Source organism: Cucurbita pepo, chromosome 18, assembly GCF_057944985.1.
Source record: "Cucurbita pepo subsp. pepo isolate OVF chromosome 18, ASM5794498v1, whole genome shotgun sequence".
Taxonomy (NCBI): domain Eukaryota; kingdom Viridiplantae; phylum Streptophyta; class Magnoliopsida; order Cucurbitales; family Cucurbitaceae; genus Cucurbita; species Cucurbita pepo.
Genome location: NC_141815.1, coordinates 11771064 through 11793665, shown reverse-complemented (window position 1 = coordinate 11793665; position 22602 = coordinate 11771064). Strand labels below are relative to the sequence as shown.

The 22602-nt window shown below is 36.5% G+C and overlaps 4 protein-coding genes and 1 long non-coding RNA gene across 9 annotated transcripts; 1 reads left to right on the top strand and 4 right to left on the bottom strand.

The window, feature by feature from the left end:
* Positions 1-2008: 2008 nt before the first annotated feature.
* DXR (1-deoxy-D-xylulose 5-phosphate reductoisomerase) lies at positions 2009-6591 on the bottom strand. The gene is made up of 12 exons (XM_023660008.2): positions 6339-6591; positions 5565-5737; positions 5289-5375; positions 4811-4936; positions 4661-4723; positions 4242-4391; positions 4018-4085; positions 3366-3477; positions 3164-3268; positions 2924-3045; positions 2593-2739; positions 2009-2445 (listed from the first exon to the last, which is right to left on the bottom strand). Exons 1-12 carry the CDS (start codon positions 6424-6426, stop codon positions 2277-2279), a joined length of 1410 nt encoding a protein of 469 aa, XP_023515776.2. The 5' UTR covers positions 6427-6591; the 3' UTR covers positions 2009-2276.
* On the top strand, positions 2373-3258 carry LOC147787374 (uncharacterized). Its single transcript, XR_015413662.1, has 2 exons — positions 2373-2511; positions 2545-3258. It is a non-coding gene; the product is annotated as an uncharacterized LOC147787374 (long non-coding RNA).
* A 3399-nt stretch (positions 6592-9990) lies between the features above and the next one.
* On the bottom strand, positions 9991-13963 carry PEX14 (peroxin 14). 2 transcript variants are annotated; one of them, XM_023660005.2, is made up of 12 exons: positions 13684-13963; positions 13265-13509; positions 13090-13129; positions 12738-12928; positions 12325-12511; positions 12148-12237; positions 11741-11808; positions 11574-11613; positions 11426-11484; positions 10967-11011; positions 10777-10845; positions 9991-10653 (listed from the first exon to the last, which is right to left on the bottom strand). In XM_023660005.2, exons 1-12 carry the CDS (start codon positions 13742-13744, stop codon positions 10186-10188), a joined length of 1563 nt encoding a protein of 520 aa, XP_023515773.2. In that variant the 5' UTR covers positions 13745-13963; the 3' UTR covers positions 9991-10185. The 2 variants fall into 2 exon arrangements, with proteins under 2 accessions (XP_023515773.2, XP_023515772.2); XM_023660004.2 differs by having other exon boundaries at positions 11574-11616; positions 13684-13962.
* Positions 13964-14296: 333 nt separating this feature from the next.
* Positions 14297-16984, bottom strand: LOC111779834 (uncharacterized). Its single transcript, XM_023659999.2, has 9 exons — positions 16796-16984; positions 16606-16680; positions 16381-16467; positions 16157-16213; positions 15658-15750; positions 15345-15417; positions 15052-15127; positions 14883-14973; positions 14297-14616 (listed from the first exon to the last, which is right to left on the bottom strand). Exons 1-9 carry the CDS (start codon positions 16844-16846, stop codon positions 14488-14490), a joined length of 732 nt encoding a protein of 243 aa, XP_023515767.2. The 5' UTR covers positions 16847-16984; the 3' UTR covers positions 14297-14487.
* Positions 16985-17197: 213 nt separating this feature from the next.
* On the bottom strand, positions 17198-20890 carry LOC111779833 (protein KINESIN LIGHT CHAIN-RELATED 3). Of its 4 annotated transcripts, none has more exons than XM_023659995.2 (3): positions 20491-20890; positions 17992-20027; positions 17198-17621 (listed from the first exon to the last, which is right to left on the bottom strand). In XM_023659995.2, the coding sequence occupies exons 2-3, from the start codon at positions 19986-19988 to the stop codon at positions 17411-17413; spliced, it is 2208 nt and encodes a 735-aa protein (XP_023515763.2). In that variant the 5' UTR covers positions 19989-20027; positions 20491-20890; the 3' UTR covers positions 17198-17410. The 4 variants fall into 4 exon arrangements, with proteins under 4 accessions (XP_023515763.2, XP_023515766.2, XP_023515765.2 ...); XM_023659998.2 differs by having other exon boundaries at positions 17992-20023; XM_023659997.2 differs by having other exon boundaries at positions 20512-20890.
* Between the last annotated feature and the right edge of the window lie 1712 nt (positions 20891-22602).

Below are 22602 nucleotides of genomic sequence, written 5' to 3'. Positions count from 1 at the left end.
GCTTTCCCTTCCGGGTTCCCTCAAGGTTTCAAAACACCTCTATTAAAGAGAGGTTTTCATGCTCTAACGTTGCCTTCTCCAACCGATGTGGGATCTCACATTTTCGGTCTTGGTCCATTATTTTTGTCATTTTCCAAGCTATTTCCAAGCCAATCCTATAGCTGAGTAGCTATTTCAGCCCGTCGCTGTCCATTGGACCCTGAAAGTATCCCACAGATTTTCTAGAGAGTTCACTTTAAACACTGATAGTCCCTGATCCTTTCAGCTTTCACATTGAAAACATTATTAGGGAGACCTCTTTAAGTTGTAAGCCAATACCTTCACTGATAGATGGAAAAGCTAATAATATTGAAATGTTTAGTGAACTCCGTACTCTTAAATGTGGAAAACAGATATTAGTAAACATAGAAACTAAGGGGAGTTGTCGCAACTCTGGCCCACACAACAGAACCCATCTATCTATTTGAAATTGAGACATACATAGCACATGAACAAGGCAGACCGTTCAAATTTCTTTTAGAAAAGCAACTGTCCTTGAAAACTAAGAACTCTGAATATTAAAAAACAACTGGGAATTATGGAATGTTTTCGAAGTCTGATAGTAGTCAAAGAATTTATGGCGGCGTGACAAATGATTCTAAAAGTAGCTTTATTAAAGAGAGATGACAGGAGCCAGAAATTGAGGGAGAAACTAATGAACATATTCCTGCTAATATTAGAAAGAAAATTATAAAGTTTCAATCACTTGGACAGGCTAATATAATACTTTTTTCCAGAATATATCCCAACTTTGCCCAACCACTATAACAATTTCTTAACTAAGGGCTAATGTTCTCTCCCTAATAATCCTATCAAGATATTTTGAGACAATTAATTGCCTAATACCATAGTAGTTAAAGACTAGAACCATAAAACTTTTTTCTCAGAAGGGAGGAATTTTCATTTAGCATCCTCCTGCAATTCTTACCTTTTTTTGCTGGTAAGTTAGTTGTTGAGAACTTTAGTACCAGGTTAGTGTTGGATATCAATATATCAGCTAATTAGCCAAATTTCCATCAAAATAAAACCAGCCATGGCTGCCAGATTCATCCGAGAATATTTCCTTTTCTTTGAATCTCTTTATACATTTAAAATATTTCTATATTTGATATTCTTTTTTTACTGTTCAACCATAGTCTAAGCACTGGTTTTCTCGGTTCTTTTTGCCCTTTTTAGTTTGGATACAGGAAGTGGAATGGTATGGCTTGAATTTTGAATAGAAATTTACAATCTAGCGGGGTTCTTCATCATTTTCAATCTTTTAATAGCCTTTTGAATTTTGTTTTTGAAATTTAAATTTATGAATACTTACCTCCACTTATTTTCTGTTATCTACCTTTACAAATGTGACAATTTTGGAAACAAAAATTGTTTGAAAAACTTGTTTTTATTTTTTAGAATTTAACTAAAAAAACGAAATGATTCTTTAAAAAACCAAAATCACTTGGTAAAAAATTAGAAAAAACCAACACAATTTCAAAATTTTTAATTTTGTATTTTATATCTTTATCGAATGTAGAATTTTTAAAAACTAATTTAAAACTTTTGAAAACTAATTGACCTGTTAAATTTAAATTACGTATCTCATAAAATTCTAAACCTTTTGAGACTATTTATATTAGTTTTTTCCTTTCAACAATTTGAAGGATTTGTAGAATTGGTAGATAGTAAGATAGCCATTTCTCAAACACATTATTCAGAGAAGACGTTCATTTCATTTTTTATATTCAAAATATAAATCCATATTTAAGTTGCCAACTCAATTTTACTTTAAATATATGTTAAAATATGATGGATATCAAAATTTTAAATTAGTAGAATGGAATTTGTGTTTGTGACCTTTTTGTCTGCAATATGAGTGAATAAGAACTCTCAATGAATACATCTTCCCTTCCCAATTCACCTTATAACCTCCGCTACTTCCAATTGTTCCTCAAACAATCTGAATTTTGTACAATAGAACTTTAGCTTGAAAACGAGAATTGGGATGCCATCTGACAATCCCATAAATTTATTTCACTTCCATTTCCCAGCATGAACTTTAACATCACAATTGATTCATAGTTTTGTGCTGTGGTTATATATATAACTTTTTTTAAAAAAATTAAATTCCTAACTGGTCCTTTTAAGCTACCTTCTCCAGCCTGGCCATTCTGTGAGACAGAGAGCAAAACTTCCAGGTCTTCATCAAGGCCTCAGGGAAAGGTTACCTTGTTGCAGGTGAACGCAGACGGCGGTCATGCAGCTACAGGGCTAAAAGAAGAGGAGGACTGCAAACTTGCAGCGTAAACCCTTGCCCACGAGTCGTAATGTACGATCTCCTCAAGGGAAGGCGCACTGATCAATTCATTTCGATGCTTTTCACATGTTAGCTCCACAATCTTGAAAATATCCAAGTAGCTGATTCTGAAAACAAGCAAAACCAAGAATTATTTGGAGAATTCATGAAGAAATAGACTAGCAAAGTACAAGGTAAGCAGAGTCCTATACTAGACCAAAGGTAAGGTAGATAGAGGGTAGTAATGTCAATGGAGAATGGTGCTAAATACATACTTTTCATCGATGAACATTTCCACCGCCTTCTCATTAGCTGCACTCAGGACTCCAGTCATGGTTCCTCCCGCCCGTCCAGCAGCATAGGCCAAATCCATGGATGGGTATTTTACATTGTCTGGAGTTTTGAATGTGAGTGAACCTAGCCTGCATCATGCCATTTGAAACGAAGGGGAAAATATGTCAAATTGGGCATAGATGATCATGAAGGATTAGCTTAAGTAACACAACCACATAAGAAAAACACGACAATCATTAAGATTTTGAATTGGAAGGAGAGAAGAAAAACGACCATTACAATGATGGATTAGAGAGAGATAGAAAAGCATACTTGCAAAGATCAAGGCGAGGCCAAGTTATTTCAGAGCAGTGTATTCTATCTGGCCATGTTATGGTGTATAGAATGGGCAAGCGCATATCAGGCCAACCCAATTGAGCTAAAACAGATGAATCCTGGAGATCGAGAGAGAGAGAGAAGACTTCAAGATTATTTCAAGATTTTAGTTACTAGTTGAATCCGTTACAATTTGTTTTGAACTGAAGTTAATTATTACTGTAGTATGGTACAGACCTGTGTTTCTACCATTGAATGTATGATCGATTGCGGGTGGATAACAATCTCAATGTTATCGTATTCCGCTCCAAATAAATAGTGTGCTTCAATCACTTCTAGACCCTGTCGAAAACGAAAAGTGAAATCTACCTTGTTACATGCAATTAAACAACAAAAAAGTTAGTGCTTTGAATATACAACGGGAAGATGAACACTAAACCTTGTTGAAAAGAGTAGCGGAGTCAACAGTGATTTTCTTTCCCATGCTCCAGTTGGGATGCTTTAAAGCATCTGCAACTTTAACGTCCTTCAACTTTTCAACCGGCAAGTCTCTGCATTAACAGCCTCAATAAATTATCTATTTGTGGCTTCTTCAATTTGGAGAATATCTATACACACAGATGTGTAAATAAGGTTCATATTGTAAAAGGTCAACAGACATTTGAACGCAACAAGCCATTTTAATGGTAGCTAAATCTATTTTTCTTCTTCAAGTTGAGCAGAATCTATTTTTCTTCCTCGACTATGTTAAATTTTTCTTCTACCGCTGAGGACTCTTCGAATACTCCAAAAGTTTTCAAACTAAGAGAAGAAACTGGATTTTTGAAATATAACTTACCCATGTTTTTACAGAACTTATCCCTTCAAAGCTTATAAACATAAATAAAGAATTCATTTTGTAACATAGTCGAGGGAAAACAAAATGCACGTCTCACATTGAGTATAAGAAAAAAAATCATTTAAAAAATACAATAAATTAAAAAGGAAAAAAAAAAAAGAAAAAAAACCCTTTTTGCTCAATGATTAGCAGAAGTATAATATTTGTTTATTCGATTCAGTAACTTATACCAAAGCATTATATAAATGAATACCTGAAAGCCCCACCAGATGCAGTCAAAATAATGCGGCGAAGTGCACCCTCGGACAGTCCCTGAATACACTGGAGACGGACATATCTTTAAGATCCTCCAGAAAAAAATATAGATTAACCAATTGATATGGGATATGCAAAGATCTAAGTATCTAAGCAGCATCAGTTGGTAGAAGAAAAAATACTTGTTAACACAAGTTCCGATCAACAAATTCATTAACATACCTGGAATATTGCTGAATGTTCTGAATCGGCAGGAAGGATTTTTACATTATGCTTGTGGGCAAGGGGAAGAACAAAGGGACCACCGGCAATCAGAGTCTCTTTATTCGCCAAGGCTATGTCTTTCCCAGCTTCAATTGCAGCAACGGTAGGCTAAACAAAGACACTAAGTTCAGCTATCTAGGCACTGTTGTTCATCTATAAATTCTCAGCTAACACAACATAAGGTGCTAACAAGCAATCAGAATGCTCGTTATGCTAAACATACATGTATATAAGCTCCTGAAGAGATGTTCCCAAAAGAACCACTGTTATTCCTACTGAAATTAGGAATTTCGGGGAGTATGTTCTTTGGTGAAACATACATGTGTAGGTGTAACTATATACCTTAGACAATTAGAAAACAGTGACCAACGGAGTACCTTTAGTCCAGCACAACCTACTATTCCTGTAACAACAGTGGCTGCGTCTGGGTGTCGTGCAGCCTGAAAGTTTTTAAAAAACATAGTTTAAAGAATGCAAATGGCTTTCATCAGTTAGGTTCATAACAAAGACTAGGCAGGGACTAATACCTCAATTACTCCCTGCTCGCCAGGGATAATCTCAGGCTTTTCATCAAGATCACCCAAAGCCTCTTTGAGCTCATCGATTAAGGACTCATTTCTTACAGCAACTATCTGAGGTTTAAATGTTTTCACCTGAGCCATAGAAAATCATATTAATAAGCAAAGAACTTCAACCTTCAAGGTTAAATAATTTAGGTAGACCTTCTTGGCTTGGATAGTCCTTTTGATCCTTTTCCATCAGGGATAAAAACATCATCATCTATATAATAAGTTATCTTCTTTCTATTATGCTGTTTTGCTATGGTTGGATGTACATGTCAAAGTCTACGCTGTTTTGCTATGGTTAGATGTATAGGCATTTTGGTTAGAATCTATTATTAAAATCATCACTGTACAATAGTTAGATGGTCGTTTCATATCCAAGATGCATTTTCACCAAGACGAAACAACTAGTTCCACAGAATATCACATCATATATGAATACCTGATCCGCAAGAAGAGTTATGTTAGAGCCAGCTGCAAGTGCCACAACTCTAAATTTCTCAGGATTCTCTGCCACAATATCCAATGTCTGTAGAACCACAAATTGTATGTAAGAACACGTTGAGGGACTAAAATGTAATTTAAAAAGAATTTGTTCATTCTTTACAATCATTTTCCTGAAAGGGACATGTCTTCTCTTTTATGGAGACAAAAGTATTAATTGTGGACAGAAGAAAAGAGTTTTGTCTGGCTCTAGCAGATGTCAAATCCCCCATACCTGAGTTCCAATGGAACCAGTGGATCCTAAAATGGAGATCGGCTTCTGGCCTTCCCATTTCTTATGTTGCGGCTCTGTGACTGCTCGTCCAGGCCAAGCTGGAGGAGGAGGCTGTGATGAACAGTGAATCCTTTTCTGAACAATAGTTCTACAATCCTTCAAGGATGATGCTCCTAAGAATAAAAAGCGATAAAGTCGTGCGATGTTTAAAGTGAATAAAACAATAGTAAATCTGCATATTCAAAGGTGCTGGAATCAAACTATAGATCGACGGTCCTAAGAGCTCCTTCTCTAGGTTTAGGTTTATCAACCACACCTGTATCTTCTCACAGCAATAAAAAAACTAAAATAATGATCGATTGCGACAGCCTCCGAACATATTCCAATTCTGAATAACGAGTCAGACTCAAACACAATTTCTTATCCGCGAATTTCAACAGTATTCTGATAAACCAGTCAATATTTAGGAGAAGAGGCTCAGATAATCCAAATTATAGAATAATGCAGAAAAAGAAATAGTTCGACGAAAGGCGAAAAAATTCCCGGTTGTTAGGCAGAAAAGAGTTAAAAATCAAAATCAAGAGTAAACTATTGGCGACGTGTAGGTAGGTGGCCGTGCAGCAGCTAGCCAGTTCAGTACAAGAAACCGATTCTCAAAAAAGACGAAGAAACAAGCATCAATCCGCTTCCTCAAACTCCTTATGCTCAGCGACCGCAAGCAAACCAGAAAATCGCGAAGGAAGGACAGAGAACAAAGATGGAGAGTGAGCAAACCTTGAAGCTTGGTGAAGTGTCTGGATCTGGAGGAGTCTAAGAAGGAGAGAGCCTTCATTTCAAGCGGCGCAAGGACATTTAAGGCCATTAGAACTCAAAGTAGAGAAGGAAATGGAAGGAGGATCCGGCGGAGAGCTGTAGTCTACAGAGATGAGGAAGAAGAAGAAGAAGAGCGGAGAATTGTGCTAATAGAACAAAGCAAGAAAGGTTTCTGTTTAAAAACGCCTCATATAGCTTTGAGAATCGTGCCAGATTATGTGTGGTGGAGGAGACGGCAAAAGGCTTTAAATTACAATTTTGTTTTTAAATTAAAATAAATAAATAAATTAAAATTAAGGAGAGAATTGGAAGAGTGGAATACGACCAAAGTGGAATCAACGCTCACCACTTCAATTATCTCGTTGTAATATTCCGTCCTTATCTCCAAAATTCAATTCACTCCCTTTTTATCCCACTTTAACTAATTTTCCTTCCATATATATTTATAATTATTATCTTTCTATTTTATTTTTTTTTTTATAAAATTAATCTTTAAATTTTAATATTGTGGGGAACAAATTTGTAAAGTTTTAAATTTTAAATTTTATATATTATTGTAACGACCTAGGCCCACCGTGTCCTCTTTGGGCTTCCCCTCAAGGCTTTAAAACGCGTATACTGGGAGAAGTTTCCAGAGTTGCTGTAAAACACGTCTACTAGGGGAAGGTTTCCACACCCTTATAAATGGTGATTTGTTCTCCTCCCCCAACCAATGTGGGACATCACAATTCACCCCCCTTCGGGGCCCAGCGTCCTCGTTGGCACTCTTTCCTTCCTCTAATCGATGTGGGGCCACCCCCAAATGCACCCCCCTCTGGGGACCAGCGTCCTTACTGGCACACCACCTCGTGGGGGAAGGTTTCCACACCCTTATAAATGGTGATTTGTTCTCCTCCCCCAACCAACGTGGAACATCACAATTATTTACTTATATTGACATTTTAAAAAAAAATTTACAAAATTAAAATTTGAAATTTTATATTTAATAGATTAATTGTCAATTAATTTTAAAACATTTAAATTTAGAGATTTATAACACTAACACAATACTTTCAGACATTGAATAAACATAAATGTAAAAGTTAATAAATTAAAATTAAAATTTTCAATATAATAATTAATATTTTAACCATTAAAATTATTAAAAAAAATAAAATCTGTTGGAATTTACTATAATATGGTATTTGTTTGGTTAGAAACACGAGGGAGTCCATTCTCGTGGGAGAGTGTGCCACTTGCTCTTTTTACTTTTTGTATTGTTCCTCGTATCTGTGGGTCCCTTACCTACCCTTAATTTCTATTTTCCATAATTAAATATAATAAAATTTCAAATTATAAAAATATCAAATAAAAATCATCACACACAAATATATTAAACAAAAAAAATTGAAAGTTAAAAACTTCGAGCTAAAAGTTGAAGTATAAAACTAAAACTTGTTGAATGGCAAACTAACTCTATATAGTAATTGACATGTATTTAAAATTATAGTAATTGACATGTATTCTCTATTTTAAATTAAAAGTTTATTTATTATTTATTTATTGTTTATTGGATAAATTTTATCCAACTACTCTAATAAAATATAATATCCTTATTAGCACATTCAAACTTTTTACCGACCACCGGTCACAATCGAGTCTCCCTTAGCCTAATTAATGAGGAGGTTGGGTCATGCTTGAAAAGGGAAAAAGACAAACAGCTTGTTGAATAAAAGCAATGTGAAGTTAAAACGTTTTTCAAAAGGCAAGTCACGTTGTCTTCGTTTTTGTGCACTAATTTCAATTCCACGGATCTTAAAAATCAACTACTACTGGTTAGAGGGGACAATTTCAAGCAACGTGAAATTCGTGGGGGCCTACTCATTTACAACCCTCCCTCTTTCTGATAATAATGGATTGTTGTTCAAATGAAGTCTTTTAAGTGTTTTGTTTCGAGTAAGCTGGGAGGAACAGTTCTACAAAGAACCTGTTTGGATGACTAGAAATTACACATGATCTTGTTGTTTCACGCAGCAACAAGAAAGCATTGCAGCCAGTGAGAGATGAGACACGGTTCAAGCTAAGTTGGTTCTATATGAAATGTTTGTAAAATAAGGGAACAAATTCATGATTCATGGTGCTCTAGACTTTAGAAACAACAGACTTGTGTGCACTGATGTAACAGAAAGACATTGATCTCAGCAGATCATGCAAGGGAATGAGAAGACAGTGAAGCTGGTTTTCTCTCCTAGTTTAGAAATATGGCTTTGCTTTGCTCCAAACTTGAGAGGGTTATGAACATTTTTTGTTTGTGGGAAGATATCAAAACGGGCAGTGGGTCTCATCTAGTGAGGTTCAAGAACTTAGCAAAAAGTAACATCACCCTTCTAAATAAGTGGCTTTAGAGTCTGGTACTTTATAGCATAGGATCATCACAAGCAGAAGATTTAAGTGTAACTCTGATACTTCTGTCATGATGTAGGCTTGTTGGAAGATGTTTTCATCAACTGTATTTCATATTAGAACAGTAACTTTCCCTCTCTTTCTTATTAATTTCATTTTAGGAGGTTCCTTTATGATCTTGAGTCTCTATGAACATTTCTTCCCTTCCCTCGTTGCAGGGTGTCTATCCAAATTCTAGCAACTTTTGTATTTGTACCCGAAATTCTTCGAATTCTGTCTCTTGCAAATCATTTTTCTGAAACATTCTCTCAAAGGTCACCATTTTCAAGAAGAAGAAAGCTACTGGCTGGTATCCTGGGGGAGAGACATTCACGTCTAGTTTTAAGCCCCTTCAGAGGTGTGTTGATTAGGCAGGTATCAGAAAGATCTTTATCATGTTTTTTGGAGTTGTCATTTTGCTTGGAGTATTTTGCTTGTGTTGATTTGGCTGGTATCCTGGGGGAAAGGTTTACTGAGAATTTAGGTTTAACCTAACTCCAAACGCATATCATGACGGAGAATGGGCTTCTTCACCCTCCTTTTCCTAAAGGAAGCCACCTTTTGGGTCGACCAGCATTCACTGCTATCATCTAGTTTATTTGGTTTGAAAAATAAATGAATCTTTAAGGACATCAAAGGCTTGAGTATAATTCACTTTAATGTCTCTCTTTGGATATTTTTTTTAACATCTAATTTTCTAATGATCCCTTATCTTTGATTGTAAACAATTAGAGCCTCTTATCAGAAATTTTGTTTTGTTTTGTTTTGTTAGCTGAGCTCTATTTCATGGGCTATTTTTATTGGTCATGCCGTTGTAGCTGGGTTCCTACTTCCCAAAAAAAAAAAAAAAAAAAAAAAAAAAAAAAAAAAAAAAGAAACAAACAAACAAACAAAAAACACAAACGAAGCAAAAGCTACACATGGCAACAAGGATGAAACATCTTTAGAGTCAAGTTGTTGTAGCGGATGAATGGAACATCAAAATATCAAGGGGCATAGCTCTTGAGAATCAGAGAGTCTATTAGGATTTTCAGGTTCTAAGAACGGGAAAATCACAGATACAAAAAGAACCAAGGAATCCACATAAAAACACAGGTTTGACCACTCAATAAAGCAGATTCAGATAACAGGATTCAACAACGGTTACTATCCATCTAGATCTGGAACATGGTTGGAAGAAAAAGCTCCAATGTACTATCAAATATGATTTATTGTAGCTTTATTCTATAAATAAACACGACAGGATTTTTTATTTTTGTTTTGCATATTCAACGAAGTACATGAACATTTTCAGGAAATTATAGATAGCATTCGTTCATCTATTTCTATAAATTTAGAAGGAAAAAGTTCACGAGACTATACCTCCAGATCATACTCCAATCGCATTTCATTGTCCTCCGGAGCCATTTTCTTCCACTTGTATCTCACTTGAGCTCACTCCCAAGTTCTCATAATCGATTGCTCCCCCAGATTCAGAAACTTTTGTGGCCTTCTGAAACTCATCAGTTACATTTGGTTGTGTTGCTAAATGTTCGTCAGTAAGCTGCTCTTTCTGGATAGTTGGTTTTGGCCTTCGAATGGCTTCAGCTGCTTCTGGCAATGCAACAGGTGGTGGCTGAGGAGGAACCCATGTACGTTGAACTGGTTTCTCAGCAGAGAGCCCATTGGAAGAGCCTACCTTCAACTCATGATTTTCGATCTCTGTAATATTAACATTTCTCTTCTGCCACCAAGGCACTGGAGCATTGTTGTTCATGTAGGTCACGCCATTGTTTTGTACGATGGAATTCGAACTGTCATTTTCTTGAGATTGATAGAAAAAGCCAGGATTGTTTTGCGTACCAACCTCCCAAGGCTATTAGAAGCAGACACAAAAGAAAAATTGGTAATATATCTTTTGTTTAAAATGCAACTTGCTATAAATCGAAGTAACATCAGAGACAAGAATAAGTTGAAGTAAAACTTTCGCTAAAAGAACCTTGGCTCTAGGAGCTAGACGAGGATTTGATGGCTGTTGATTTGGGTTGGGAGGTAAATCATCAATGTCCTGCAATGAAGCCAGTATTAAAAAACTTAGAACAAACTCACAAGGAGTTCATAAGTTTAAGCAAAAAAAATTAATTCACCACTACAATTTTAGTCTACCCAAAACTCAATTGATAACTTACTCTAATATTAGATGGCTTTTCTCCTCTCTGGACCATGGCCATGATCTGCACATAAATAACAACAACAAGAAATCTGAACCAATGCAACAAACTTAACCAACATATTATAGAACACATCAGCAACCAGCAGCAATAATTAATTATCAATAAATAATTAACTGCACAATATACTAAAATCTGCAACTTGTTAATGTAGGTCAAATCATGGTGTGGCAAACTGCAGATTATTCAATCAAATTCTCACATCTGAGGTAAATTTTCTCAGTTGAATTACCTATTTATTTTGTAAACAAGTGTCCATGATCAATGAAAAACAGTCAATAGTAGCCAGTTTTCTCTCGAAGTATAGGATTATGTAAGTTTACATATCTACCTGGCAGACAGCATGCTTTGACATGGGAACATACTCATGAATAAACGAAATTCATTATCCAGAAGTGACACAGAATATTAAATTACCTCCATGTAAGATTTGGGGTGTGGTGCAACTGAGGGTTCAACAGGTATAGCAGGTGTAGCTGCATATAAAAATTCAAAGCATATCACAGTGATGTTTGTGTTTCAAAACAAAAAACACCATACATAGAACAGAACTGCTGATAACAACCTGATTGCACGCTAGATTCCACCTTGCCATTGGAATATGGCTGCTGAAAAGTATTCAAATGAATTGAGAGTCAAAATTCAGCAAGAAACGGAGATCAGATACCATAAAACAAAATATCATCTCAAGCCAGACAAATGTTGCTCATTCTATGACCACTTTGAGCTCACCTTTGAACTCATGGCAGTAATTCGATAATCTTGTTGATTGACAGTAGTAGTTCTTCCATACGTGGTTCCTAGCAATTATTGTAAAAGAATTAAGAATATTCATTAGTAAGTCGATATATTTCTGATAATTGAAAATATAATCTATGGTGCTAATTCGTCTCCTTCGTTGAGAATTTTAAAGGAATTAGGAACACTTATCAGGTAGACTCAATATTTCTGGAAACCGAAATGTCATTTGCAAATATGTTCTAACCAAACGACTATATAAATCAAACACATCGCATATCACATGAACTTGAAACCTAAATATCATTTCCATCCAAGTTAAAAATTATAAAACCTTCATATTATTACACTAATTCCATTTTTTTCATTAAAACTCCTCTCAGATAGCTAGGCTGTAATACCTTCCAATTTCTGAATGGCATTCAGCATCAACTTCATCTGCCCAAGCTGAGCATCCAACAAGTTGGCAAAATCCTCAAACTTCTTTTTCTCTGAAAGTTATTGAAAAACCTTGTGTTAACAACTTCAGTCCAAAGTAGACAAGGAATTAGGAGGCAGAAGAATAAAGCTAAAATCACCTTCACTTTTTGAATACAGCATCTCCTGACTCGCCTTTGCCATATCAGATGCTGCTGCTGCTGCTGCTTTGGCAGCAGCAGCTGCTTCCTCAGCTGCACTTGGTTTTGAATTAATTTTCTTCTCAATGTCCTCGTCTTCTAATACAATTTTACGCACCCAAGATTTCAACCTAGGAATAATAGAATTCTGAAACAGAGAATATTTTATCAGATTTCACAGAACACTTCCAAATGTAGAGTTTATGTTTTTCCTGACAAAATAGAGAGATATTCATAAAAGCACTCAACCCTATCAGTCAAAACTCAGTAAGAAGTTCAGCATTCAAATACCAGAAATCTTCAAACAACAGAATCAACACATATGGACATAAAACGTTTGGCCCTTGAATAATATCGAGTAATACAAAAGTTACCTTGATTACTACAACTGTTCCAACACCTGAAATAGCCAATAATCCTACAGCGAGAATGGCCTGTGACCAATGGAATCTAGACCGTGTGACGGTACCCTGGTGAGATACACCACCAGCAGGAGGAGCGACACCAGAAACTGTTTGAAGAGGTTGCGTAGAGGGCTGTGGCTGAACTGTGTTCACCTGTCCATCTGTTCACGAATAAGCACATAAAACCTAATGAATTTGGGGAACTCCAGAATTCTCAAACGATAACATGAAGAGGAAGAAGAAGAAAAAAAGGACATAGGGGGAGAAAAACGGACTGACTACACTATGAGACATCTATTTTATGCCTCGAAGTAATCATCACCTTGACTCACAGTTGCTGTCTGTGCATTAGAAGGCGGGTCCTGTTTTGACACCCCCAGCACCAAAAGATAAAATGAAGAGTGAACAGCAGTTAGGAGCAGCATACAAATAAGCAAAGGAATCGACGATAAACCAACAGTCCATAAGACATTTCAATGTTAAAATAATTGGCTTACGGGCACACGCCTGAATGCCTCATCAATCTCTTCCTTCGTGAGATTCTTTTTCTCTAAAAACGATCGTCTGTAGACAACAGGAGAACCTCTTACTCTCGGATGTTGAAGAAATTTCACGGCATTTTGCACTTGATCCTCTCTTATTGGTTCAGAGTTCACAAACACCGATGGCGGAGAGGTTTGCTTCTCAACCTCCACCTCCGCATCCCCACGATCCTCAATCGTAGCTCGTGCAGGAGCTGGAGCTGATTGATAAAAACACCAACCATCAGGTAATACTTACATGAGGAAAAAAACTGGAGACATATTGAAGCTCGAGGTTCCAACTCAGTATTATCATAGTAACATTGATCAAGTCAACCACAAAGAACACAGCGAAACCAAATTGAGAAAAAGAAAAATCAAGAAGGAAATGAGACCTGAGTTCTGGGAGTCATCGTCATTCGATGAAGGAGGAGGAGGCGATTGAGTTGCCGCCATGGTAGCCCCTTCTTTACGTCTTACACATCAAAGCTTCCAGCCCAGAAAGGCAACTCTGAGAGAGGGGAAGAGGGCGGCGTGGACCGAAAACCGAAGGAAATCGTGAAATTCGATCGAAGATAATTGGAAGGAGGAAGGGGGAAAAAGTATGAGAAGAAAGCAGGGCGCAGAGGGAGAGACTGGATTACGCGCACTTTGAAGACCGCATTATTATTTATTTTCGTAAAATTTGAGGGTCGAAAAATTGGAAAAGCAAGTAATCGGATAAATGTCACACATTCTTCATGTGGGTCCCACCAAATAGAATGGTAATTCCGGCGAATTTCCAAAAATGTTTCCATTTTGGCCTCCTTCAACAAAAAAAATAAATAAAAATAAAACAGTAAATCCATATTTGATGAACTATTTCTTATAACATTTAATTGTTTTAAAAGATCTCAACTCTACATTTTTAATATAAATCACCTCTAAAATAACTCTTAAATAAACCGAAAGTGGTTCGATACTACGATACAATTGATCGTGAACAATTTATTGTCATTAGATGAGTAGTTTTCGATTCAAGTATTTTCTTTATTTCCTTAAATTATATTTATCGTTTTTTTAGCAGAAAACCGGATAGAGAGATTTCGACCTCCACCTTCATAAAGATGGCCGAATTAAACAGTAACATTTGTCTAAATAATGTATCACTAAAAAGGTAATTTAAGAAACAAATAATTCTGACCCTAGAGTTTACAAGACTAACTTGACAGCTTTAAATTGTTAAGGAGCTTGTCCACCATGATTCTCTGTTGGACCCCAGACAGAGTCTCGGAGTTCAATATTGCATTTGAAACCACAATGGTTGTGGACGGAGAATCAGCATTCACCTGGAAATAGAGATGCGAGAAGTAAGAAATTCTATTTATTATTAAGATTGGTAGAAGAAATAACATCTTCAAGTTTCAAAGAACAGTTAAGTTAGAGATTAAAAGTGCAATATCAAGAATGGAGAGCAATAATTCCCAGTTTCCAACAATCTAATATGACTGTCACATAAGGAAAACTTTCCTTCATGAAAGTATGGGAAGAGAAGAATCATACATGGTAAACCAAGAAGTATAGCAATCAAAATGTAGGGATTGAAGGAAAATACCCAAACTCGGCCATTTAAACCAACTGCTGTCTCGAATGAAAGCTTTTTCCCAAAAGATTCAAGAACTGGACATGTTGGCGAGCTTAGAAGCCTAGAAGGAGAGGATAAAATCAACAATGGGAATGAATGATCTGAAAAGTGAAAACTTGAGAAAAGAAACTTAGTTTACATTCTTGATAAGCCAGTTGAACATTCAAACATGTAGCCATCTTTTAGGAGGCCAAATCCAGCTGCTTTCCCACTGGCTATATATCAGGCAAAATGATACTCACATGAGACGTACTATCACAAGTTCACAACAAATAAAAACTGAACAGAAACATGAACTTGCATAAAGTATGCAGGCCCTGCAAACCCCCCTTCAGAGGATGAGTTTACAGCAACATTGATATAATTCTTTGATGGACTGTTTCAACCTTCAAACAAGTTATTGGACACAGAGAGATGGAGGAGCTAACTAACCATCAGTGCATGCCAACTCAGGATTCATACCAGGGTTTGCCTTCACTACCCTCACATAAAGCAGGGCACCCATCTACAAAAAATGAAAGAAAAAGAAATAACACACCCATCAGAACACCCTTTACTGGCCACCCCTGCACCCCCACCAGCACCCAAAAAATGAAAGAAGAAAACACACACAAGAAAAGCCTCTCGGGGGTAATAAATGAACTGACAAAGCATCAAACCTCTAAAGGAAGACAGAGGAGCAACGATACCAAAAGGTCATATGGTGAAAATAACAAGAATGTGTACACAAAAAGATTATAAACACCTCAAATTTGGGTATGTTTCGCCTGGTTCCTCCTTCAAATGCAAGAACAGGAAGAAAGGCCAATGCCGGACCTTTGATATCAACAAGAAAATTCTGCAAATAATGTGGAAAAAAAAAATTATAAGATGATAGCTTAAAAGGTAATCGAACAAAATCTGACAAACAAATAAAGGTTTATTAAAATATTCCTTGGTATCATAGAAATAATTAGACATGGATTCTTCAGCAATGGTACATTCTTTGCATGAGGTATGAGGACCTTGATCATTTGTCATGGCATTGTTAGTTTGCTCGCTACCTTTTGGAGTCGCTTAATGAAATCATTCAATGTTTGTTGGTTTCATATTAGATATAGAGGGGCTTTCTTGGAGGAAGTGCTTTGGAATCCTCCTCCCTTTAGGGATATGGACAAATTTTTTGTGTCATTTTGATAGAAGAACAATAGATTTTTAGGGATTGAGTGAACATATACATATTTTAACAACAAAGCAGCACTTACATCGGATCTAGAGTCAACCACGATTCCAAGAACACAATCTTCCACACATGGCACGTACTGGAAAATAGAACATTTTATTAAAATTAAACTCGATAATAATATTGGTAGTCAATTCAATTGAAGAAAACCCCTGAAACTAGCATGAAGTTCACAATTCAAAAGTTAGCTGAAAGAACATGCAATATAAGGATCCCGAATGCCAATTGAACAGTGTCATTTCCTACCCTTTTCTGTGAGCTTTCAACCCAATATTTGTTCGGCTTCGAGAACCTCAGCTTTCCAACTTTGGAGACAGAGATAGCATCGTGGTCCTGACAGATTAAAACAAAAAAATGAAGGTAAGCGATCCCGTAACCAACACAATTGCACTTTGATTGCCGAACGTGAACGACATTCGAAATAAATAGAAGATTACTAAACATTGAAAAAAGTAAAACCCTAACAGACACCTGTCGAAGACCGCCTCCAAGCTTGATGGTCTCATTGGCCATGTTTGAGAGGTCGAGAACCACATCTCCTGGAACCTAAACAATCGACATTCCATTAAAGATACCACAGAAGCAGAAGCAGAAGCAGCTGAACATCGAATAGGAAAAAAGATGAGGGAAAACACGAAAATGAGATTGATTTCGAACTTACAACTGGCTGATCAACGAGAGTAGATGACGAACTAGAAGATTTTTCAACCATGATTACAGAAACAAAAATTCGTACAAAGTAAACGATATCTTGTACTCGCAGTCAGCGAGTGGAAGAACCCGTCTATTGGGAGAGAGCTACGAACGCGAAAGAAAAACGAAGTAATGCGCGCGAACAAAGGCGGCACGAATAGTTTTGAGAATAATTAAAGTATTATTAATTTTTATTTTTAAGCTTTTAAATTTTTAAAAATTTATGAATCTAATCCGAAAAAAATAAATAAGTAAATTGGAGTTTTATTATATATAAAATTTAATTTTTCATTTAAATAAATATTTTAAAAAGTGTAGATTTCATTCAAAACTGCATCAAACAATCTTGTAATTCCATAAAAATGTGATATACAAAATGACAATGCCATCACTTGCGTGTAAACATATACAGAACAATATAAACTCCATACACCAATACGAGATAACTTAATCACAATGCAAACGAAACGCCAAATTCTAGTACTCGAATTTCGAACAACCTCAAGAATCAGGAATTTGCTTGAGCACAACTAGTCGTGTTTCTGAACCCGTTCTAAACTAGGCGACGATGAGAAATCTTTTCTCAAACCTTTATAGCTTTACTGTTTCCAGGTTGAGTATTGGAATCGAGAAGAGTCTCGAGCGATCTCGCCTTTCGGCTCCGAACTCTACCTGCTTCTTTTAGCAACTCGGACAACCTCCTCTTCTCATCGTCGACGTCGGGATTTGCTGTCCCGAGTTTTTCCTCCCGCATGCCAACAACATACTCCAAGATTTCAATTGCATCATCCAACCTGTATTAAGTCATGAGAGAAAAACTAATCAATGTATGAAAAATGTGTAGCATCGTATCATCTGTTGCTCCAAGTAAACTTTCAGCGACTTTCTTCGCTAAATGCAAACCATGAAAGGAAAATGTGAAGCAAACTAAATCGCTCAAGTAGAAAGTGCCATGACGCCCGGTAGAAAACAGGATGGGAGTCCGAAACATTCCTTTACGAAAACAATGAAAACTGGTGACAAGATAGCAAAAACGACTCGGTTGTGGATAATTGCATAGTTTCATAAAGAGATTATGGGAAACGGGCGACTAAGTCGAACTGATAATGTTATCAAAATAGTCGAACTGATCATGTTATCATAATAGAAGGATGGTTACATTACCTGCCAATCGCATCGTATGTTCCAGCGAGGTTGCTATATACCCCGAGAGTATCGGGATGATAAGGTCCGTATTCTTTTTCTAGTATGCTCTTGGCTTCTTCAAATAACTCCACGGCTTCGTTTATGGCGTATTTCTGAACACACACAAGCCCCATTTGATTAAGGGCTATACCAAAAAAAGCAGATTTTTTCTCTCCGCTGCTGCGGAGCTTAGGAATTGCATTATTGAAGGAGTCGTAAGATTCAGAATATTTCCCCAACATATAATACAAGACACCCATCTGGGCTTCAATTCCAGCAATGGTGTTTTGCTGTCCGGGGGCATCATTATATATTTTCAATGCCTTGTGTAATAATTTGACTGCTTGCTCAACTTCATTCATTGATTCATAAATAGCAGCAATATCAGTAAGACCACTGGCAATCTCCTCTGGAGGAATCCCAGGGACAGGCTTTTCGTAAATTCGAAGGGCGTTTTCACAGTAAGATTCTGACTCCCTCATTTTTCCAGTCTTGTTGTATAAATCAGCAAGACGAACAAATACCGAACCAACTGCTGGATGGTTTTCTCCCTTCGTGGTCTTGAAAACAGTGAGGGCTTTCTGATAAGCAAAAACAGCCTCGTCGTAACGTGACAAGGATAAGTATGAATCTCCAATACTGCAATCAACTGCAGCCACATCAGTCTCCTGGCCATTGGCCACCATCGCCATGCTGGCTAAGACTAGATGCTCGAGCGCAGCTTCGTGGTCTCCTTTCGTTTCACATATGAGACCCATAAGCCTCCTATCTGCAGCCTCCTCAAGAGAAGCGGGACCAACATTCTTTTTGTGAATATCAAGAGCCATTTGACAAAATTTCTCAGCCTCGTCAAATCGCAAGGCTTGAACATGGGCTTCAGCTAAATACCTATACGTCTCACCAACTCTGGGGTCGGATTCTCCTAGCACTCGTTTCTGCACCTCTAAACCAGTTGTATAACAGACTAGAGAATTTTCCAGCTGGCCCAACATTGCATAGGTATCACCCAACTGCATGTGGCCTGCAAATTTTGCCAGTGCATGCTCGTGGCCTTCCTCGATGGCAGGAATCTCAATCGAATGCTCCAATAGAGGTACTGCCTCACTGTATTGGCCTAAGCTGCAGTATATTGCTGCTGTCACGTGCAAACACATAGCAAGTTCTAAGCTGGGTTTCCCATTTGCAGATAGCTCAAAAGACTTTGCAGCACGAAGAGCTAATAAAAGCGCTTTCTGCAGATTTTCCCCTGAAGAAACTAAATTCCTTGCTTGCTTAAGTAGAAAGGGTCCTAGATCAGGATTATCCATCGTTGATTCATTGAAATCCTCCGTTCCATTCAGCATTTTTGAGCCTCTCAAAGGTGAATCTTTCGGTTTCTTTGAGTGACCAGCAACTGGACTTTTCAAATTCTTTTCATTCTTCCTGCTAAAAGGGGGCTTATCAGACAAACGCTTGCCCCTGGGACTTGATTTCGACGATGTCTCCAGGTCCAAATGCAGGTGAGGAGCTTTTCTTCCAGAAGAAAGACGTTTCGAGCTCCCAGGTTGCGTATTTTCTGTTTTCTCCTTCTTATCGGCAGATGGTGAATGATTCATAGATTCACTAGGCAAGTTATGTTCAGGCTTCTCAACAATCTCCTCTTCCTCCTTTATTATCTCTACCTCCCTCATCTCTCCCCCTACAAGATGATTCAGTTCAGAATCAATCCTGGATTCCTCACCATCAGAACCAAAGCTACGCCTTGAAGGTGACCGATCCGAACTTTGCATATCACAAACATTTTCATAGAGCTTCTCAATAGAGGTATCAACCAAGCCATCAACAGGGAAATGGACATGAACACTTCCAGGGCTCTGAAGACTCAACTCGCTCCTCGGCGACTTGTTTCCATACGACTCTTCCATATGAATTGAAGAACCGTTGTGTTTATTCACAGTCCTTTCTTCATTAATCTCATCCATGACAATTCCCGGCATCTCACAATTTTTCAAAATCAGCGGGGAACCAGAATCTAACTATACATTCAACAGCAACAAAACTCACAAAATAGACAAAATACATATATATCTGCACACTCAGAGAAGTGAATGATTCATATACAAACCGGAAGCAATACCAAGCAGAAAATGACAACCATCCGATTCAATAATAAAGCAAAATGGCCGTCAAAGCAGCTCAATCATGCATATGTATTATGTCAAAAAAAATCTTTCCAATCAAAGTCGTCAAATTAGATATAAAAAGTAAGAGAGAGCAAAAATAAAACAAAGATCGATCATATAAATTGGATGCGCAATTACCGCAAATAAATTCACCCAACGAACGCGACTCATAATCATTAACTTTATAACCAAAAACAAACCCACAAACAGCTTGCGGGCAATAAATGCAATCAAACAACAAATAAACAACAATTCAATCCAATAGCAACAGAAATGTTTATGAAAAGAAAATAGAAACAGATCAAGCAATACTCACAAATAGAATCAAAACCCGCACCTCAACAGAATCTCATGAATAAGAAACGCCTAATGATTGCGCTCTCCGGGTATAACAGAGAGATGAAGAGAGAGCGAGAGAGCTCTGGCAATATAAGTCTATATTTAGGAGAGAAATAGAAGAAAAACGGGGCGTTTTACAGGTGGTGTGATGAGATATATAAAGAGTAAGATGGAGAAGGAGACGAAGGATCGAAAATTGGGGGAAATTGAGGAATCGGATTGAAGAACAAATGATCGGAAAGGAAGAAAATAGAGGCGATGATATGAGCGGGACTTGTCGCCCACCGGTGGCGCCCCTGCAGAGAAAGAGCGCGACCTCTCTCCCACCGGCGACGCCTGCAACTGCAACTGCCGATTTCGCATTTTTCTGTTTCAAAAAGCTTCTTTTATTAATTACACATTCTATTCTGTCTCCGCTGGAGAATTCAACGTGGCATCACCGTCTTCCAGCCCCCAAATTACGCTTTTGCCCTTCCAGCTATTACTGAAAAAAAGAAAAAAAAGAAATTATAATCCCAAACATAATTTATTTTATTGACTAAAATTTTATATTTAAATGAATAATCCACCCCTCTTAATATATTAAAATAAACCTCTTAATATATTTATACTTTCAAAAATTGACCCCAAAATAAAAATAATAGTATTTAAAATTTTTATTATTGATTTTTTTAAAAAAATAATAAGGAAAAATGTTGTTTTAGGGGATTTTATTTTATTTTATTTTTATTTGGTTATCGTAAATTTGAAGGGTTGAATTGGAGATGGGGGAATGTCGTTTCTATGCAGACAGACTGTCAAGATCATGAAGTTTACACCCTTCCTCCTTACAAGCTTGGTCAACAAGTTCAATTTCTCAATTTAATTTTAATGTGATTTTTTAAACTTTATATTAAAATTTAACAAATATCTTAATTATTAATAAATAATGTCACGTTTAAGATATTATTTTCTTATCTTAAAATCAAATATTTGACTAATAAAACAGTTAAATAATAATAATAAATAAATGCGTCAATTTCAAACTTAAAACATTATGATTATATATACTGGATTCAAAAGTGTTTTTGGTGAGAACCATCTTAAAATAAGGCCAAAACTGGTTAAAACTAGTTGAGGTCGTTTTTTTAATAGAGGGTGGTTAGTTAAGAGTCGTGTTCCCTCTGTCCAGTTCACTTGAATCGATCACCTTTTTACTATTGTTATTCATGTAAATTCTCCGTTTAATAGGTATTTTTAAATAGAAAAATAATATATTTAAGCACCGAAACAAACCTAATTTATTTATTTATTTTATTTGTAAATGAAATTAATGAGGTATCTAAAAAGAAGGTAAAATGCACACATCTCCCAACAATTTCCAATTATATGGTTATTATTTTAAAATGTATTTATTAATTTAAAAACCATATATTATATATTTGCATTTTGTAGGTTCATTGATTTATTCATACTCTAGCATTTTATGGAGTAATGTGAGTGTAATTTTATTAATTACACGTGTAAATTCATTTACTTTTTTGTACTTTAAGTTTATAATTATTTGTTTATTTCATCCATTTGGCCAAACGTCGTCGTCTATGATCTAAGATATTCAGATGGCATTTAAATATAACATTGACAATTCTCTTCCACCATTTTTTTTTTTTGTGTTCTTTAGTTTTGAGATAACGTAATGTGGTGTATGATTATATTTTTTTTTTAATTATTTTTAGCACGCCAACTCTTTGAGAACTTCGTTGTCAACCTATTACGGATGATTTTAGACGTAAGATGAACTAAAAAAATAAGAAATACAATAAGAAAGCTAGAACCACATCATAATGGGCTCAATACAATCAAACCCAAGAACGTACCTAAAATCTTAATTTAAGATCAAATTGGGTCGGGGTGAGCTCTCTCCTCATGAAGGCCCCGACCTGTGCCTTCTCCAATTATACATCAATCTAAGTCTTTGATGGTGTAATAGCCCAAGTCCACCGCTAACAGATATTGTCTGTTTTGACTTGTTTGTATCGTTGTTAGCCTCACGATTTTCAAACGCGTATGATAGAGAGAAGTTTTCACACTCTTATAAGAAATGTTTCGT

Excerpts from the sequence above, each read along its gene's own strand:
- LOC111779833 (XM_023659995.2), bottom strand. The coding sequence starts at position 19,988 with ATGCCGGGAATTGTCATGGATGAGATTAATGAAGAAAGGACTGTGAAT. Across the intron at positions 17,622-17,991 it reads ACATACGATGCGATTGGCAG|GTTGGATGATGCAATTGAAA; the intron begins GTAATGTAACCA and ends GACTTAATACAG.
- DXR (XM_023660008.2), bottom strand. The coding sequence starts at position 6,426 with ATGGCCTTAAATGTCCTTGCGCCGCTTGAAATGAAGGCTCTCTCCTTC. Across the intron at positions 4,724-4,810 it reads GCGAGCAGGGAGTAATTGAG|GCTGCACGACACCCAGACGC; the intron begins GTATTAGTCCCT and ends AAAAACTTTCAG. Across the intron at positions 3,046-3,163 it reads ATTCAATGGTAGAAACACAG|GATTCATCTGTTTTAGCTCA; the intron begins GTCTGTACCATA and ends CTCGATCTCCAG.
- LOC111779834 (XM_023659999.2), bottom strand. The coding sequence starts at position 16,846 with ATGGTTGAAAAATCTTCTAGTTCGTCATCTACTCTCGTTGATCAGCCA. Across the intron at positions 16,681-16,795 it reads CTCTCGTTGATCAGCCAGTT|GTTCCAGGAGATGTGGTTCT; the intron begins GTAAGTTCGAAA and ends TCGATTGTTTAG. Across the intron at positions 14,617-14,882 it reads GTTTAAATGGCCGAGTTTGG|GTGAATGCTGATTCTCCGTC; the intron begins GTATTTTCCTTC and ends CTCTATTTCCAG.
- PEX14 (XM_023660004.2), bottom strand. The coding sequence starts at position 13,744 with ATGGCGGCAACTCAATCGCCTCCTCCTCCTTCATCGAATGACGATGAC. Across the intron at positions 13,510-13,683 it reads CGATGACTCCCAGAACTCAG|CTCCAGCTCCTGCACGAGCT; the intron begins GTCTCATTTCCT and ends TTTATCAATCAG. Across the intron at positions 11,012-11,425 it reads ACCCCAAATCTTACATGGAG|ATCATGGCCATGGTCCAGAG; the intron begins GTAATTTAATAT and ends ATTTATGTGCAG.